General features: G+C 41.0%; 1 protein-coding gene across 1 annotated transcript in view; it reads right to left on the bottom strand.

Moving 5' to 3' along the window:
• Positions 1-8,261: 8,261 nt before the first annotated feature.
• Positions 8,262-17,091, bottom strand: part of LOC120980630 (RAB3A interacting protein) — a 69,318-nt gene continuing 60,488 nt past the window's right edge. Inside the window, exon 11 of the mRNA XM_040409848.1 lies at positions 8,262-8,636. Coding sequence (XP_040265782.1) covers positions 8,554-8,636 — 83 coding nt within the window. The 3' untranslated portion in view covers positions 8,262-8,553. The remainder of the gene's footprint in view (positions 8,637-17,091) is intronic.

Raw genomic sequence — 17,091 nt, 5'->3', positions numbered from 1 at the left:
GTGGCGTCCCACGTGTTTTCAGCACAGGTGATCTTACCTCCGGTCGACTTTGGAGTGAGTGAGATGGATTTTCAAACAAGGAAACAGTCCGTTCTGACGTCGGGGTCGATGAATAGGTGGACCCGCTTTATTTGGCGTAGCTTTGTGTCTTTTGTACAAGACAGGACAGGACTTTCGTTTCTTTTGCGGAAAATATTCGGATGTCCTTGCAAATGAAAAGACAGTGCGCAGATGGTATGCTGCGGTTTTCTTCTTTACTTGGAGACTTGTGTACACCAGACGCGTTTCGGAGTTAGCAGGACTCCTTCCTCAGTCTCATTACTTACTATAATATTGGAATGCAGTCTCAGTACTTACTATAATATTCTATAGTTCTTGTGTCCCTAAAATTTCTTACTCCTATATGTTCATAATATATGGATACCATTGCCTTTACCTGTATAAGGTTTTTATAAGAATTTTTTATACGAACTTTTTAAGAGAAAATATATATTTAAATTAAACGCATAAAAACCGCAAAAAAATAAAAAATGAAAATAGATATTATGATTTTAAATACACATATAGAAGACATTATCCATGAATGAAACTGCAGGATTATAATGTTTAATAGTATAAGAACCACAAACGTTGGAATTTATATAGGATCTGTTATAAAAACCTGTATTTGAGCAAACTTAGTCAATATATACTAAGCAATGTTGCTGATGTTATTATTTTATCTATATACATTTATTGTATATAGTATAAGACATTTTAAAGTAATTATACATGTACGATACCATGATTAAAAGGTAAAAGTCCGGCCAAGCCAGATCCAGAGTTTCTGGCTTTCCATAGGATGACGCAATAGCCCTAAATGGGGAAATGGATTCAGGCCTATATAAACCGCCATATAACAGACGAGACTTGACCACTGAGGAAGGAGTCCTGCTAACTCCGAAACGCGTCTGGTGTACACAAGTAAAGAAAAAAACCGCAGCATACCATCTGCGCACCGTCTTTTCATTTGCAAGAACATCCGAATATTTTCTGCAAAAGAAACGAAAGTCCTGTCCTGTCTTGTACAAAAGACACAAAGCTACGGCAGATACCAAAGCGGGTCCACCTATTCATCGACCCCGGCGTCAGAACGGACTGTTTCCTTGTTTGAAAATCCATCTCACTCACTCCAAAGTCGACCGGAGGTAAGATCACCTGTGCTGAAAACACGTGGGACGCCACGCTAAGCACGGAAATCTGAACACTCCATCGCTTCCAAAAGTGAGTAACTTGTTACAATTAACCACAGTGCAACAGCAAAGCTATAGCTGTGAAGTTAAATTATAGCTGTGAAGGAATATATGCAGCAAACCAAAAAGACATTATAACCACTCAGTAATATAGTGGAACTTTTTATATTGGAAATACCGCAGATCATTACAGAGACTGTATTTATTCACTTATCGGCTGCAAACTCAGAAACTTTCAATCAGGCATTGAATATATGACCGAGACCTGATATTAAGTACACATTTAACCCTTAGTATGGTAACATTTTAACATATGTATTTTATGTCTTTTTAGTGTGATAAATTAGGTACCTTATCTGTTATATATTAAATAAATATTTTAGTAATATATTGGCTAAGTGTCCTGTGTGAATCTAGATGTAGGTGTGCCCCTCTTATATATACACGTATACTTTTCGGATCTGGTGTACTGAGAATATGAAGTTAGATTCTGCTAAATTGTGTTCTTTCAAGTGCCCAGGATGGGGCTTCACTGCGAAGTGATCTCTGTATTGAGCTGCTTCAGATCCCCTCCCTTCTGCTCTGAGTTGTGGCTGTAGTGGTCTCCAAATTTGATGCCACAGCCGTCACTCACAGCAGAGGGGAGGGTCTGAAAAGCAGCTCCATTCAGAGAGCACTTCACAGTTAAAGGGGTTGCCCACTTTTTTTTTTTATATTGATGACCTAGCCTCAGGATAGATCATCATTATCAGATTGGTCGATCTGATATTGATGACCTATCCTGAGGCTAGGTCATCAAGATAAAAAAAAAAAAGTGGACAACCCCTTTAATCCCCACTCTGGGTACTTGAAAAAGCAGAATTTGGCAAAATAAAACTTCATATTCTCACTACTCCTTATGAGAACAGCTCTACAAAAGGTAGGTTTGCACTGCTTTTCCCAGCCCCCACCTAGTGCTCTCAGCAGTTTAGCATGATCAAAAGTGCTAATAGACTCCCTTAAAATGCAATAGTGTCAGTATTTACGGGGTATAGGCTATGGTGTCAGGATACTGCAAACACCCTCCCTCAACCAATAAAAACCATTCACAAACATGTACAAGCACATATCAATTAACATACAGCGCAGGCTTGAGATTACAGGGTCAGGCAAAAGGACTTTGATAATGTCTAATGATGTGAAACGACAGTGAGAAATGCCAAATAAAGAATGCTTGATAGGAACAGGTCCAACTTCTGGGATCCTCAGTTGTAATAAAAACGGGGGTCCTGGAGGTTGGACCCATACCCATCAAAAATTTATACCGTAGAATATCTTGTGGATATGCCCATATTAATTAATTTGTACGTGTTTTCTTATTCACATTTACTATGCCAATAAAAACTGGCATATCCAAAATTAGATCAAGGATATATAATGCAGAGGTTTTTTAATAGGTCAAAATGTCACATTTGTATAACATTTCACATTATGGTGACCAAGCACTTACAAAACGTGTGCCTGTGTGGTAATATTTATATTAGGAAATATTCTGCTAAATAATTTTTTTTTTTAATCACGAGTCCTTATTTGCACTTTTAGATTGGATTCATAAATGCCATTGCTCAGAGGTACATAGCTCTAGACAGTCATTTTTCTTGTGCTGAAGGCATGTCTAAATAACCGCTTATCTCTTTATCACATTCCTGGTGTAAGTACAAGGAATAAAACTAACTACAAGTGATACCTCCAAGGTTAACTTCCATGATGAATGCCAGAGTGACACCTTACTCTAGTGATTCCACATCTGTTTACTGCAGAAGCAAGTCTATTCTCTCTCCTCCCCCCCCCCTCCTCTAGTGTTTTAGAAAAGTTTAGAAAAGACCTACAAAAACCTATTGTATGTGTGCATGTGTTCCAACATATAAATACACCGTTTGTCTGTAAATCTAGCTATCACACTCATGGGTGGACATGCTGCTTGTGCAGCTGCATGAGGGTCCCAAAAGTAGGGGTCCCTTTTCTGCCAATGTAAGGCGAAGGAGCTGGCCCTTGTCATTTCAGAAGCTGCTTACTATATTGGGTCATGGCTTTCTCTCCGCAGTAGACCTCTCCTTCACCTGCCTACACAATTTTACCAAGGATTATCACTGGTTAAAAAGAAACTCGGTAAGTTTGAGAGATTGGTATGTAGTGTGACTGATTTAATTAAGCATGTCACCAGCACGTGACTTGTTTGTGGCATGTATCCATTGGATACGAGTTCCTTCTGCAGCTCCTGAACATGCTCTTTATTTCCAGTTTTACAGTATGTTGCTGCACACATATAAGGCCGGGTTGTGACCAACGTTTATTTTTCTGTTCTTCTCACGGATCAGAAGAACAGAAAAATAAATGGTGATGTGAACCCGTCCTAAAGGGTTGTGTTAGATTAGAAATGGAGTATTGGAATTCATGAGGAGACATGAAGTATAGAGAGGACGGACATGAACTCGATTCCTACAGAGAAGTAGAGCAGAGAGGAGGATGAGGCAGCTCTTCAGCTCACTGCTGTGAGGTAACTTGTCCTGCTGTGTGATTAGGACAGGATTTGTGTGTACTAATAGGGCAGCGGACATTGTATTTCCCCTGATGATTGCTCCCCAGACAAAACGAGCCATTATAACTAATGAAAGGTATTTGGGAATATACACTAACCTAAAGAATTATTAGGAACACCATACTAATACGGTGTTGGACCCCCTTTTGCCTTCAGAACTGCCTTAATTCTACGTGGCATTGATTCAACAAGGTGCTGATAGCATTCTTTAGAAATGTTGGGCCACATTGATAGGATAGCATCTTGCAGTTGATGGAGATTTGAGGGATGCACATCCAGGGCACGAAGCTCCCGTTCCACCACATCCCAAAGATGCTCTATTGGGTTGAGATCTGGTGACTGTGGGGGCAATTTTAGTACAGTGAACTCATTGTCATGTTCAAGAAACCAATTTGAAATGATTCGAGCTTTGTGACCTGGTGCATTATCCTGCTGGAGGTAGCCATCAGAGGATGGGTACATGGTGGTCATGAAGGGATGGACATGGTCAGAAACAATGTCCAGGTAGCCCGTGGCATTTAAACGATGCCCAATTGGCACTAAGGGGCCTAAAGTGTGCCCAGAAAACATCCCCCACACCATTACACCACCACCACCAGCCTGCACAGTGGTAACAAGGCATGATGGATACATGTTCTCATTCTGTTTACTCCAAATTCGGACTATACCATTTGAATGTCTCAACAGAAATCGAGACTCATCAGACCAGGCAACATTTTTCCAGTCTTCAACAGTCCAATTTTGGTGAGCTCGTGCAAATTGTAGCCTCTTTTTCCTATTTGTAGTGGAGATGAGTGGTACCCGGTGGGGTCTTCTGCTGTTGTAGCCCATCCGCCTCAAGGTTGTGCGTGTTGTGGCTTCACAAATGCTTTTCTGCATACCTCGGTTGTAACGAGTGGTTATTTCAGTCAACATTGCTCTTCTATCAGCTTGAATCAGTCGGCCCATTCTCCTCTGACCTCTAGCATCCACAAGGTATTTTTGCCCACAGGACTGCCGCATACTGGATGTTTTTCCCTTTTCACACCATTCTTTGTAAACCCTAGAAATGGTTGTGCGTGAAAATCCCAGTAACTGAACAGATTGTGAAATACTCAGACTGGCCCGTCTGGCACCAACAACCATGCCACACTCAAAATTGCTTAAATCACCTTTCTTTCCCATTCTGACATTCAGTTTGGAGTTCAGGAGATTGTCTTGACCAGGACCACACCCCTAAATGCATTGAAGCAACTGCCATGTGATTGGTTGACTAGATAATTGCATTAATGAGAAATAGAACAGGTGTTCCTAATAATTCTTTAGGTGAGTGTACATGTATTTATAATAAAGTAATCTTAGTATTTTTAGTAATTTTATTAATTACAGTAAAAACCCATTTAAGAGGAGGGGAGGAAAGATCATTTTTCCTACTTCTGATTACTGTACAGTGGCCACAGTATAAATCAATTGAGGAAGGAAATGCTGGGAGGTTTTTAGCTTTTAAGCCTGCAGCAGAGAGAGTACAGATCGGGACTTAAGGGTACCTGCACACAGGTGGAGGTTTCCAAACAGAAAAGCCACACAGGTATCCATGCAGATTTCTGTGCTTTTCAGTACCAAATCCACAAAAACAAAAAAACGTGTTACTTGCGGTTTTTGGTATGGATTTGATGCAGTTGCCTCAGATTTCACCCTTGTGCTGAAAAGGTTTAAATCCGTACAAAAGAACTGCACAAAGAATTGATATTCATATCTGTGTTTAACTGATCCAACAAGCTGTTCCAGTAAAGGTGCAGCGGTTTTTGTCCATCCGAAACCCGGCGCTCATGACGGAAACTGGCTGGATACCATTATAGTTAATAGAGTCTGGCGGTGAATGGCAGTAGAACAGCCTGCTGGATGAGCTAAACGCATAAGTGAAACTAGCCTTATAGTACTATATATTCTTATGGGAAGGTTCCATTAAATGATTTATCGTGCTTATTTAGTATTCATTTGAACAGTTTTCAGGAAAATGTACACAGGACTGATAAAGTCTAAGGCATTTGCTGGTCTAATGGCTGCAGCTTCAGTGAAAGCTGTGTTAAAGGGGCTGTCTCATCTATTGCTAGGGGACCCACACCCATCTCCTAAATGGAGCCCCACATGCGCAGACACCCTCCATTCATTTCTATGGGGCCGCCGGAAATAGCAGAGCACTCCAGCCACCACTTTGCCGGCTCCGTTCTCGATATAAGTGTGGGTCCTGCGGTGGGACTGGCACCTATCAGACAACGGGGGCATATCCTAGCGATATGCCCCTATGGTCTCAGATGAGACAACCCCTTTAAACTGTCTTGTCATAGTTTAACCATGGTTTTTCCAACTGAATGTATAGGCCAATCCACATGTAACATGAATATGTTTCTTGTATTTTACATTCAAATACATTACCATTCAATCCAACACTAGAAAATATAAACGTGAGAGGGTGAAAACCATTACTTTAGTGATCATGGTCTAATATAATAAACTGTGTAAGTAGGGGACAAAATCTACTAAGACTACTGTATACAATGTTCCATAGGCAGATGCTTCCTGACGGCAGCCTGCGTCTCATTATTACTTATCAGATGCTTGTGCTTAACTAAACAGAATGTATGTCTTTTTATCTATATTTAAATATGTAAAAAGCCATTAATGCATACTGGCGAAGAAACTAGCATGCTTTATTCATGTTAATACTGTATTTACACTGGCAAAAGAGCCTTCATTCTTAATCAGACAGGAAAAACTAAACACAGCTACCTGCACCCAGCCATGCCTAATCTTATACTTGTGAAAAAAGTATTAACAGAGAGTAATACTGAATCAATGTATCCAAAGAAATATTCCGACTTAAAGAGACAGTTGATCCCATGAGAGGATAATCTTAGGATAAATGTGGTAAATAAAATATATGTACCAAACAATAAAGATGATTCAAAAGAGGGCTTGATTTTTGGAAGACAACTTGTAGTTTTCATTGGTACCATTTTTGGGTACATATGACTTTTTAATTCTTTAAAAAAAAAATTTAGGCAGATAAGCAAAAAACATTTCTGTTATTTTTTTATGGCATTTACATACAAGATATTTGTATAGCTTGAGTCATTACGGATGCGGCAATACCAAATATATGGAGGGGATTATATATTTTTTTTTCAGTTTTTCTATTGAAAATCATATTTTTCATGGAAAAGGTGTGTGTTTTTGACTTGGAGATATATTTTTTTAATAAAACGTTATTTAATTATTCATTTTACTGCTTACTAGTTGCACAAGGACATGTGATCTTCTGATAGATTACATAGTACACTGTACTACTTATATAGTTAAGCATATTATGCTGTCAGTAGGAAACTGACAGTCAATCTAATAGGCTGTGCCTCCAGCACAGCCTAATAGGCATACACAGAGGGCAGACCTGGGCCTTCCATGTGAAGACATCAGCTCCCCATAATCTCATTCATGGAAGTGCCACTGGGTGACAGAGGAAAGCCCCCTTCATCTGAAACCAGTTAGATCCATGGTATGTGCTGACTGTGCATCTAAGGGGGTTAAACGGCGATCAGTGGTTCTGCCGATATAAGCTATTAGAGCAGGAGCCCTGCTGTCATAAGATAGCTGAGCTCCTGCTCTTCCCTGCACAAGAGACCCATGCAGCGCTTAAACTAGGCAGCTGTTAAAAAGGCAGCAGCTTATCCTAAGGCCCCTTAGTGACCGCCGTAAAAAAAGTCGTATTGGTGGTCTTTTAAGGGGTTAATTTATTGTGTCATTACTCACCCTCTACCTTACTTCCCATTAAAATAAATATGGGGTTTGCAGATGACACATATTTTCACTTACCTTGATGCCAAGAGGCTACTTGTCTGTGCCTGCAAACATTTAAAACATCTTGGGTCAGATGTATGAAATAAAACAAGTGCAAATTATGGCACACACCATAGTTACGCCATAATTTGCGACTTTTCACTTTACCGGTGTAAATGATACTTCAAATCTATGTAAATTCATAGCTGGAGCAGATTTAAGTTAGGCTGATTTCACATCATCATTATTTTTCCGTTCTTCTGAACCGTCAGAAAAGAAAAATAGGATCCCGAGTATCTGTTATGCACATTTGGCATCCGTTTGAGCCATTTCCGTCAGAGATCTGTTATTTTAGATGGAAAAAAAAAATTCTGCCTGCAAAATATCGGTGATGTTAACTGTTGATGCACCAAATTTATTATAAGACTTGTGCGCATTTTACGCCAATTGACTTTTCACCAAGACTGATTGGTTTTGCTTCTGTAGGACATAAACCTTTCAAAAAGTAGCGGCAAAATAAAAAAGCCCAGTGAAATGCTTAAGTGGAGTTAGATACCCGAACGATGAGTCACAGCTCCAAACCTTCATGTAGGCCTTTTAAGCCCCGAGTGCCGACATTCAACAAAAATAACAAGATATACTTCAAACTACCGTTTATTTCTTCAAATCTGGATGTCACTAATAATTTACAGATGTAATGCCTGCAAATGCTTAGCAGCCAGTCATATCAGGCGCACACAGGACAAGTCAATTTCAGAATACCACATGAACTCTACTGAGTTTAGCTCACAAAGAACAGAGTATAAATATGTTGTGATATGGAGTTATTACGGTGGTTTACATATGCAGATCCCTGTGTTACCACTATTCATTTGTATTTCTTCCTTCATGTTTTTGAAAAAAAAAGTCTAGATATATTATTTTAGTGTCCTAAAGTTCTTCTTTGAAAAATCCAAGCTTTGCTCGAGACATTTCTTTTCTCAACTGCATAATTTCCCAAAACATCTGATCAGCTGTAAAAATAAGAAAAAAATAATAAATATATGCACAGAAATACATATGTCATATGAATAATCTACATTACAAGCATAGATGTATAAAAGCATATAAATCACATAAAACCAGCCAAATGTTCATTTGGCTGGTTTTATGTGATTTATATGCTTTTATACATCTATGCTTGTGAGTATAAATATTTATATGGTAGAATCCTACACTGCCAATCATCAGCAGATGGGTGAGAGTGCAGGAGATTATGAATAACCATGACTCTTCTCATGTAGATTTGACTCTTCTCAAGGCCTGGGCTCCAATGATTATGATGCTGGTTCTCGGCAACCACTTACTTTTAGCTCTTGAGTGACACACCGCTGAAATCAGCATTTTTGTCACTATTTTATGCTGCCCTCAGTAAGGTCAGCATAAAGTTGATGGCAGGTTCCCTTTAAGTCCTCCTTTGAGGATGAACGGACTTTCAATGATAAAAATACATATATACGATATCTATACATATATATACATACAATATAGCTTCAAAATTGGAAAGTATGCATTTATACCATTTTCGACCATAATCTATAGAAGTAATTATTTTTTAAATCAGATGATTTTTATTAAACATTTTTCTTGAAAAACAACGGCAAAAACAACAAGCAATCGGGCCTCTATGCCAACCGCCCCCTGACCACCCACTCCAGGTCTGCAACATATTGTCCATAGTAACGTTTCTGTTAAGGGTTCTCCTATAAAACCGTAATTAGACTTACCGGTAATTTTGTTTCCTTGAATCCACCATGACGGCTACCATGGAGAGATGACCCTTGACCTCTATAGGGGCAGGAACACAGAGTTTAAAAGGCCACCACCCACTCTCACCCTCAGTGTTTACAGATTACCAAAGTGGGTGCAGCCTAATGAATATTATAATAGCATATTCAACCACCAGTGACAATAGTATATATAAAATTATAATTTTTATTTTATTTTATTTTTTTAAAGAGTATTACTTCATACTCTCTGACAAAGTTTACCCAGGGTGGGAATATCTGAGCAGTCATGGTGGATTCAAGGAAACAAAATTACCAGTAAGTCTAATTACGGTTCTCCTTATCTTCCAACATGACGGCTACCATGGAGAACTACCAGATTACTAGGTAGATGGGGGGAATGCTGCCTGCAGAATTTTACGACTGAAGGTCAGGTCTGCACTGGCTGAAACATCCATACGATAGTGTTTTATGAAGGTATTTATAGACCAAGTGGCCGCTTTGCATATAGTATCCAGCGAAACACCGGCCTTCTCTGCCCAGGAAGAGGCCATAGCCCTAGTGGAATGGGCTCTAATGTTGGTTGGGCTATTCAGGCCCTCCATGGAGTAGCAGCATGAGATGGTAGATTTAATCCATCTACCGATGGAGGCCTTTGATACTTTTTTCCCTTTATTCTGACCGGCAAACTGGACTAGGAGGTTATTGTCTTTCCTAAATTCTTTAGTAGCGGCCAAGTATAACACAATGGTGTCTTGTACATCAAGGAGATGAAATTGGGATTCTTCCGGCTGAAGGACATCTGGAGGAAAAGGTGGTAAAATAATTTCTTGATCCCTGTGGAAGTTTGATACGACCTTGGGGAGAAAACCGGGATCTAATTTTCGAACTATTCCATCTGGAAAAACTGAGAGGTAAGGTTCTTTACATGAGAGGGCCTGGATTTCCCCTAGGCGTCTGGCTGATGTAATGGCGATCAGAAAAGCCGCTTTGTATGATAGATGTTTTAATGAGATGTCTGCCAAAGGAGTGAACGGTGGTTTTGTCAGTCCTCTTAATACTAGATTTAAGTCCCATTGTGGTACTTTATTCGTAAGGGATGGTCTTATTCTGGAAGTCGCTCTCATGAATCGTTTAATCCACCTGTGGTTTGATAGATCAGAATCATAGAATGCTGCTAGGGCCGATATTTGCACCTTTAATGTGTTAGGTTTAAGTCCCGTGTCTAGGCCCTTTTGGAGAAAATCTAGAATTTTCTGTATGCAGGGTGGTGATTTGTTAGGGCAGGTATCCCCTTGCCAGGAACAGTACCTTTTCCATATTTTCATATATATGGCCGTGGTTACTTTTTTACGCCTCAATCTTAGGGTATTGATGGACTTTCCCTGAGAGACCCTTACTTTTCAGCATCTTGCCCTCAGGATCCAGGCTGAAAGACGGAACAGGCTGGGGTTCTGATGACTGATTGGGCCCTGTGACAGCAGGTTTGGATGGTATGGGATTTCCCAAGGTTCCTCTAAAGCTAGGTCTTTCAGGATGGAGAACCAGCTTCTTTTCGGCCGGAATGGGACCACCAGTATTACTGTTGTTGATACAATATATAGGGTTCGGACCGCGCTTCTGGTCCAGGTCAGTATGCAAGTTCTTTAATCCTTCTCACTTCCTCGTTTGCAGAGAGAGCCTGAGGGCTGCAAATATCCCTCAAGTAGATATCCTGCAACCAATGGAATTATAATAGTGCAAATCCGTATGTAACAATAACCTGCATTGCACTGATTGTACTCACACACTGCGTATCACACAAGGCGTAAATGTAATCTCTCCGTGGTAGGTTGCTCTTATTCTGTCGAAACAGCCATGTTTCCATACAATCTGGTTCAGTCCCCACACGGACTCAAATGGTATATACCACAGACAAATCTGTATTTCTTTTCTTCAGATTCCTGGAAGTATTCTGTGGACAAGAATGGCTTCTGCAATAGTGAAGCTCCGTAATACTTCTTTAAAACTTTTTATTTGTCCATACTCACAAGACAACTTTCTTAAAACAGCTTTTAAAAGACATAAAATTCCCAGCGTCTGCTGCTTCTGCCCGACCCGGGTTTCACTCCTAGAGCTTCGTCAGGGGCACACTTGTTTTCTCCCTCCCCCACCTTCTTATTCCTTCCTTGCAACTAATCAGGAATCAGGTGTGTTCTTCCACAGTATTTTCCTATCCTGCTATTAACCCTATACTGGACTCTCCTCATCCCCAGGGGAAAGAAGACGCATGTAGTTACGTCCCCATTCACATGAGCATGCTTTTTAGTATAACGTTTTTTCACTAATTCAATACAGCCTGCAGGTCAAAATCTACATTTAGACCTCCCGGCTGTAGTGTACCTAATTCGTATATCCACTTGGTTTCCTGCCTATTGATTTTTTCCAAAAGACTGCCTCCCCTCCAATGGTTTTGTACGGATTCCACTCCCATAAACTTTAGACCCTCTGGGTTTTTTTGGTGGTATTTTTTATAATGGGCCGATACTCCATGACTTTCAAGACCTTTTTTTATATTTCTTATGTGTTCCTGTATGCGGACTTTTAGAGGTCTAATAGTCCGTCCAACATACTGGAGGCCACAAGGGCACTCCAGTACATATACAACCCCTTTACTATGACAAGTCATCTCACCTACTACTTCTAATTTTTTATCTTTATTGGTGCTTTTGATTAGCGTACTCTTTTGTAATTTTTCTGTTCTTTTTCTGTTCTTGCATGGAATGCAAAAACCACACCAATTAAAGCTATTTTCCGTTTTTTTATTTTTATAAAAAACGAAAAATAGCTTTAATTGGTGTGGTTTTTGCATTCCATGCAAGAACAGAAAAAGAACAGAAAAATTACAAAAAAGAGTATGCTAATCAAAAGCACCAATAAAGATAAAAAATTAGAAGTAGTAGGTGAGATGACTTGTCATAGTAAAGGGGTTGTATATGTACTGGAGTGCCCTTGTGGCCTCCAGTATGTTGGACGGACTATTAGACCTCTAAAAGTCCGCATACAGGAACACATAAGAAATATAAAAAAAAGGTCTTGAAAGTCATGGAGTATCGGCCCATTATAAAAAATACCACCAAAAAAACCCAGAGGGTCTAAAGTTTATGGGAGTGGAATCCGTACAAAACCATTGGAGGGGAGGCAGTCTTTTGGAAAAAATCAATAGGCAGGAAACCAAGTGGATATACGAATTAGGTACACTACAGCCGGGAGGTCTAAATGTAGATTTTGACCTGCAGGCTGTATTGAATTAGTGAAAAAACGTTATACTAAAAAGCATGCTCATGTGAATGGGGACGTAACTACATGCGTCTTCTTTCCCCTGGGGATGAGGAGAGTCCAGTATAGGGTTAATAGCAGGATAGGAAAATACTGTGGAAGAACACACCTGATTCCTGATTAGTTGCAAGGAAGGAATAAGAAGGTGGGGGAGGGAGAAAACAAGTGTGCCCCTGACGAAGCTCTAGGAGTGAAACCCGGGTCGGGCAGAAGCAGCAGACGCTGGGAATTTTATGTCTTTTAAAAGCTGTTTTAAGAAAGTTGTCTTGTGAGTATGGACAAATAAAAAGTTTTAAAGAAGTATTACGGAGCTTCACTATTGCAGAAGCCATTCTTGTCCACAGAATACTTCCAGGAATCTGAAGAAAAGAAATACAGATTTGTCTGTGGTATATACCATTTGAGTCCGTGTGGGGACTGAACCAGATTGTATGGAAACGTGGCTGTTTCGACAGAATAAGAGCAACCTACCACGGAGAGATTACATTTACGCCTTGTGTGATACGCAGTGTGTGAGTACAATCAGTGCAATGCAGGTTATTGTTACATACGGATTTACACTATTATAATTCCATTGGTTGCAGGATATCTACTTGAGGGATATTTGCAGCCCTCAGGCTCTCTCTGCAAACGAGGAAGTGAGAAGGATTAAAGAACTTGCATACTGACCTGGACCAGAAGCGCGGTCCGAACCCTATATATTGTACCTGTTTATAACGTGATTGAACCCACATCACTTTTCGGACCTGCTGCATAGCATTATTGCGGACTGGTGATATATTTATTTCTTTATTACTGTTGTTGGATCCCTCTCGATTTTTTGGAGTACCCTGGGGATTATGGACCAGGGAGGAAAAGCGTATGCCAGGTTCCATGTCCACCTGGTTGAGAACGCATCGATTGCCCACAGTCGGTCCCTGGGATTCAGGGAGCAGAAGCGTTTGACTTTTGCGTTTTCTTTTGAAGCGAACAAACTATTTGAGAAGTTCCCCACTTTTCGCAAATTTTTAGGAAAGCATCTCCCTGATCTATAGTTTTCCTGCTCAGGTAGTCTGCTTCTAGATTTTCTGAGCCCTTTAAGTGTACCGCCGTTATTGATAGGACATGTTCTTCTACCCACTGGAAAATTAGTTCTGCCAGTCGGATTGAACCTTGGGATTTTGTGCCGCCCTGGTGTTTTAAGTAGGGTACTGTTGTCGTATTGTCCGAAAATACTTTTAGGTGTTTCTTTAGAAGTTGGCTTGGGGCTACTTTTAAGGTTTCCCACACTGCACGCAGTTCTCTGTAATTTGAAGATTTCGTACTTACTGTGTCTGACCATTTGCCTTGCCAATTTGAGGAGTCTACTTTGGCACCCCATCCCTGACTGCTTGTGTCCGTTATGATTTGGACCTCTGGGGTTGTTTCCCAGGCTACGTGATTTAACAAGTTTTTCCTTACATTCCACCAGTTTAGATCTAATTTTACGTGGTGTGGAATTAATATTTTCCTGTCCAGTGAGGACTGTTTTCCGCCCAAATTTCTTAAGATCCAAGTCTGCATTGTTCTGGAGTGGACTTGGGCCCAAGCCACCGTAGAGATACAGGATGTCATGGATCCCAGGATGCTAATGGCTTCTCTTATCGAGCACTTTTTCTGAGCCTGAAATTTTTGTACTCTCTCCCTGAAAGCCACCAGCTTTTCTATGGTGAGGGATGATGACTGGGTCACAGAGTCCAAAAGTACTCCCAGAAATTTTATTTGGGCGTTTGGAGTTCAACATGATTTTTTTATGTTTATTATCCAGCCCAGTTTTGACATTTCTTTTAAGACTTAGTTGGTTATATTGTGTGTCTCTGTTGATGAGTCTCCTACGATGAGAAAGGTAGGGAAATTTTTTTACTTTCTTTAGTCTGAGAAAAGCGGTCATTTCTACCACAATTTTCGTAAATACCCTGGGGGCGGTGGAGATGCCGAAGGGTAAAGCTGTAAACTGAAAGTGGTTTCTTACGCCTTTTTCGTCTTGCAGAGCGAATCTTAAGTAGGTCTGAGACTGTTGATGCATGGGGACGTGATAATACGCGACTTTTAGGTCTATGGACGTCATGTACGAATCTTTTTTGATTAGTGGAATGATGGAGGAAATGCACTCAATCTTGAATTTCCGGTATAATATGTGTTGATTTAACCCTTTTAGATTTATTATAGTACGGGAGGATCCATCTGGTTTTTGGACCAGAAATAAACTTGAGTAAAAACCCCTCCCTCTTTCTGGGGTGGGGACCTCCGTTATCACACCTGCTGATTTTAATTCTAGGACTCCCTGCCAGATTTTTTGCAGGTTTTCGGGTTGTGAGAAGTTAACTGAAACCTTCTTGGGGGGATTGAGGAAAGCTCTATACGATATCCGTTCTGGATTAAGTTTATGACCCAAGGATTCTGGGTCACTTCCTGCCAAGGTACCAGAAAATTCCTCAATCTGCCCCCTACTTTGGCATCATTGTTTGTCAGTTTGTTTGTTCTGTGGGTTGAGGAGGAACCCTCTGCCTTTGCCTCCTTTGGGATAACTCCACCGACCCGTTTTACCTTTGCCTCTATATGACTTAGACTGAGAGGAATAGGGACGAAAGGGATTTTTCTTTTTCTCTTCAGGAAAACCCTTTTTTGTGTCTGCTGCCTTTTCCAGTATTGTGTCCAACACAGGACCAAACACATTTTCGCCGGAGAAGGCAATAGAGCAAAGTTTTGCTTTAGAAGTTCTGTCTCCTCCCGAGGATTTAACCCATAAGGCGCGACGTGCGGCGTTAGATAGAGCTGCATCCTTGGCAGCAAAACAAACGGATTCTGCGGAGGCGTCCGCTAAAAAAGCAGTGGCAGACCTCAGTAAGGGAATTGAACCTAAAACTTCCTCCCTAGGGGTTTTATTTTTTATGTAGTTTTCAAGCTCATTTAGCCAGATATACATAGTTCTGGCGACAGATGTGGCAGCAATGTTGGTCTTGATACCATACATAGAAGCCTTCCAACATTTGCGTAGCAGGGCATCGGCTTTCCTTTCCATAGGATCGGACAATTGAGAGGAGTCCTCGAATGGCAAGGAAGTCTTTTTTACCACTTGAGCGACTTGTACGTCGATTTTTGGTGTCTCATTAAATATTTTTGTTCCTGTTGGGTCAAACAGTAACCTTTGTTTAAATTCCCTGGAGACTCCTAGTCTTCTTTCAGGATCACTCCATTCGTCTAAGATCATATCTCTAATGTTCTCGTTCACAGGGAAAACTTTTGATCTTTTTGCTCTGAGCCCCCCGAACAATTAGTCTTGAACAGATTTAGGTTTCTGGACGTCCTCTATGCCCATAGTAGACCGTACAGCTGCCAATAGGTCGTCAATTTCCGTGGATGAGAAGAAAAATTTTCTGTCATCCTCAACAATTTCACCTTCCGACAGACTGTCATCACCATCAATTGGTCTAGGTTCGGAAGGGCCCAAGTCCATGTCCTCTGGATCAGAGGAAGATGGAATTGAAATTTTTGTTTTTTTGGCGGAGGTACGGAAACAGGTTTAAGAGAGGCTAGCGAGGATTTGATTTCACTTTGTATCATCGATTTAACCTCCATTAGGATGGACGGCTGTTCCTCTTTCATTAGGGCATAAATACATGGCTGGCAGAGTTTTTTTGTGTAACCTTTTTGCAGCCTTTTAGCACAAGTAGCACATCTTGTGTTTCTGGCTTTGATCTTTGCCTTTGCTCCCTATAAAAAGAGGAGCAGCTATACATTAGCCCATATTTGCATATAAAAAACCAGGATACATTTTTTTTATGTCTCCCACAGGGTAACTCACAGTTGGAGTGGCCGAGGGGGGGTTCCGCCTGATCCATGGTGCTTACTGGGGTGTCCGGAGTAAACATGTTCTCCAACAGGGAGGACTCACAGTGGAGGCTGCATAATTTGAAAGTGCTGCTTTTTATCCAGCCGAGCGGCGTCTGACGTCATCACAGCGCGCCCGGCATGCACGCTCTCCACTGCCTCTAACTCCGCCCCCACCCGGAAGTATCCAAGAGCGCGGCCAGCGGCAATAGTGATGACTTTGCGGTCAGCTTCCTCGTATGGAAGGGAAGGAAGACCCTGTGGAGGGAAAGCAGGCCCCCAAGCTGAACCGCAGGAGGGCAGAGGGAGTTCAGGATAAAATCCTCAGGAGTATACAGGTACCCTTAACAATACCTCCTTCCGGTGCTCTGTGTAGGTGCTCCATAGGCACAGGAAAACCCTGAGGGTGAGATTGGGTCGTGGCCTTTTAAACTTTCTGTGTTCTTGCCCCTATAGAGGTCAAGGGTCATCTCTCCATGGTAGCCGTCATGGTGGATGATTAGGAAAGTTCGGACATCTCTCATCTCTTGACTGT

Source organism: Bufo bufo, chromosome 1 (genome assembly GCF_905171765.1).
Source record: "Bufo bufo chromosome 1, aBufBuf1.1, whole genome shotgun sequence".
NCBI lineage: Eukaryota > Metazoa > Chordata > Amphibia > Anura > Bufonidae > Bufo > Bufo bufo.
The sequence above is the reverse complement of the archived record's forward strand: the minus strand, read 5'-3'. Positions and strand labels throughout refer to the sequence as shown.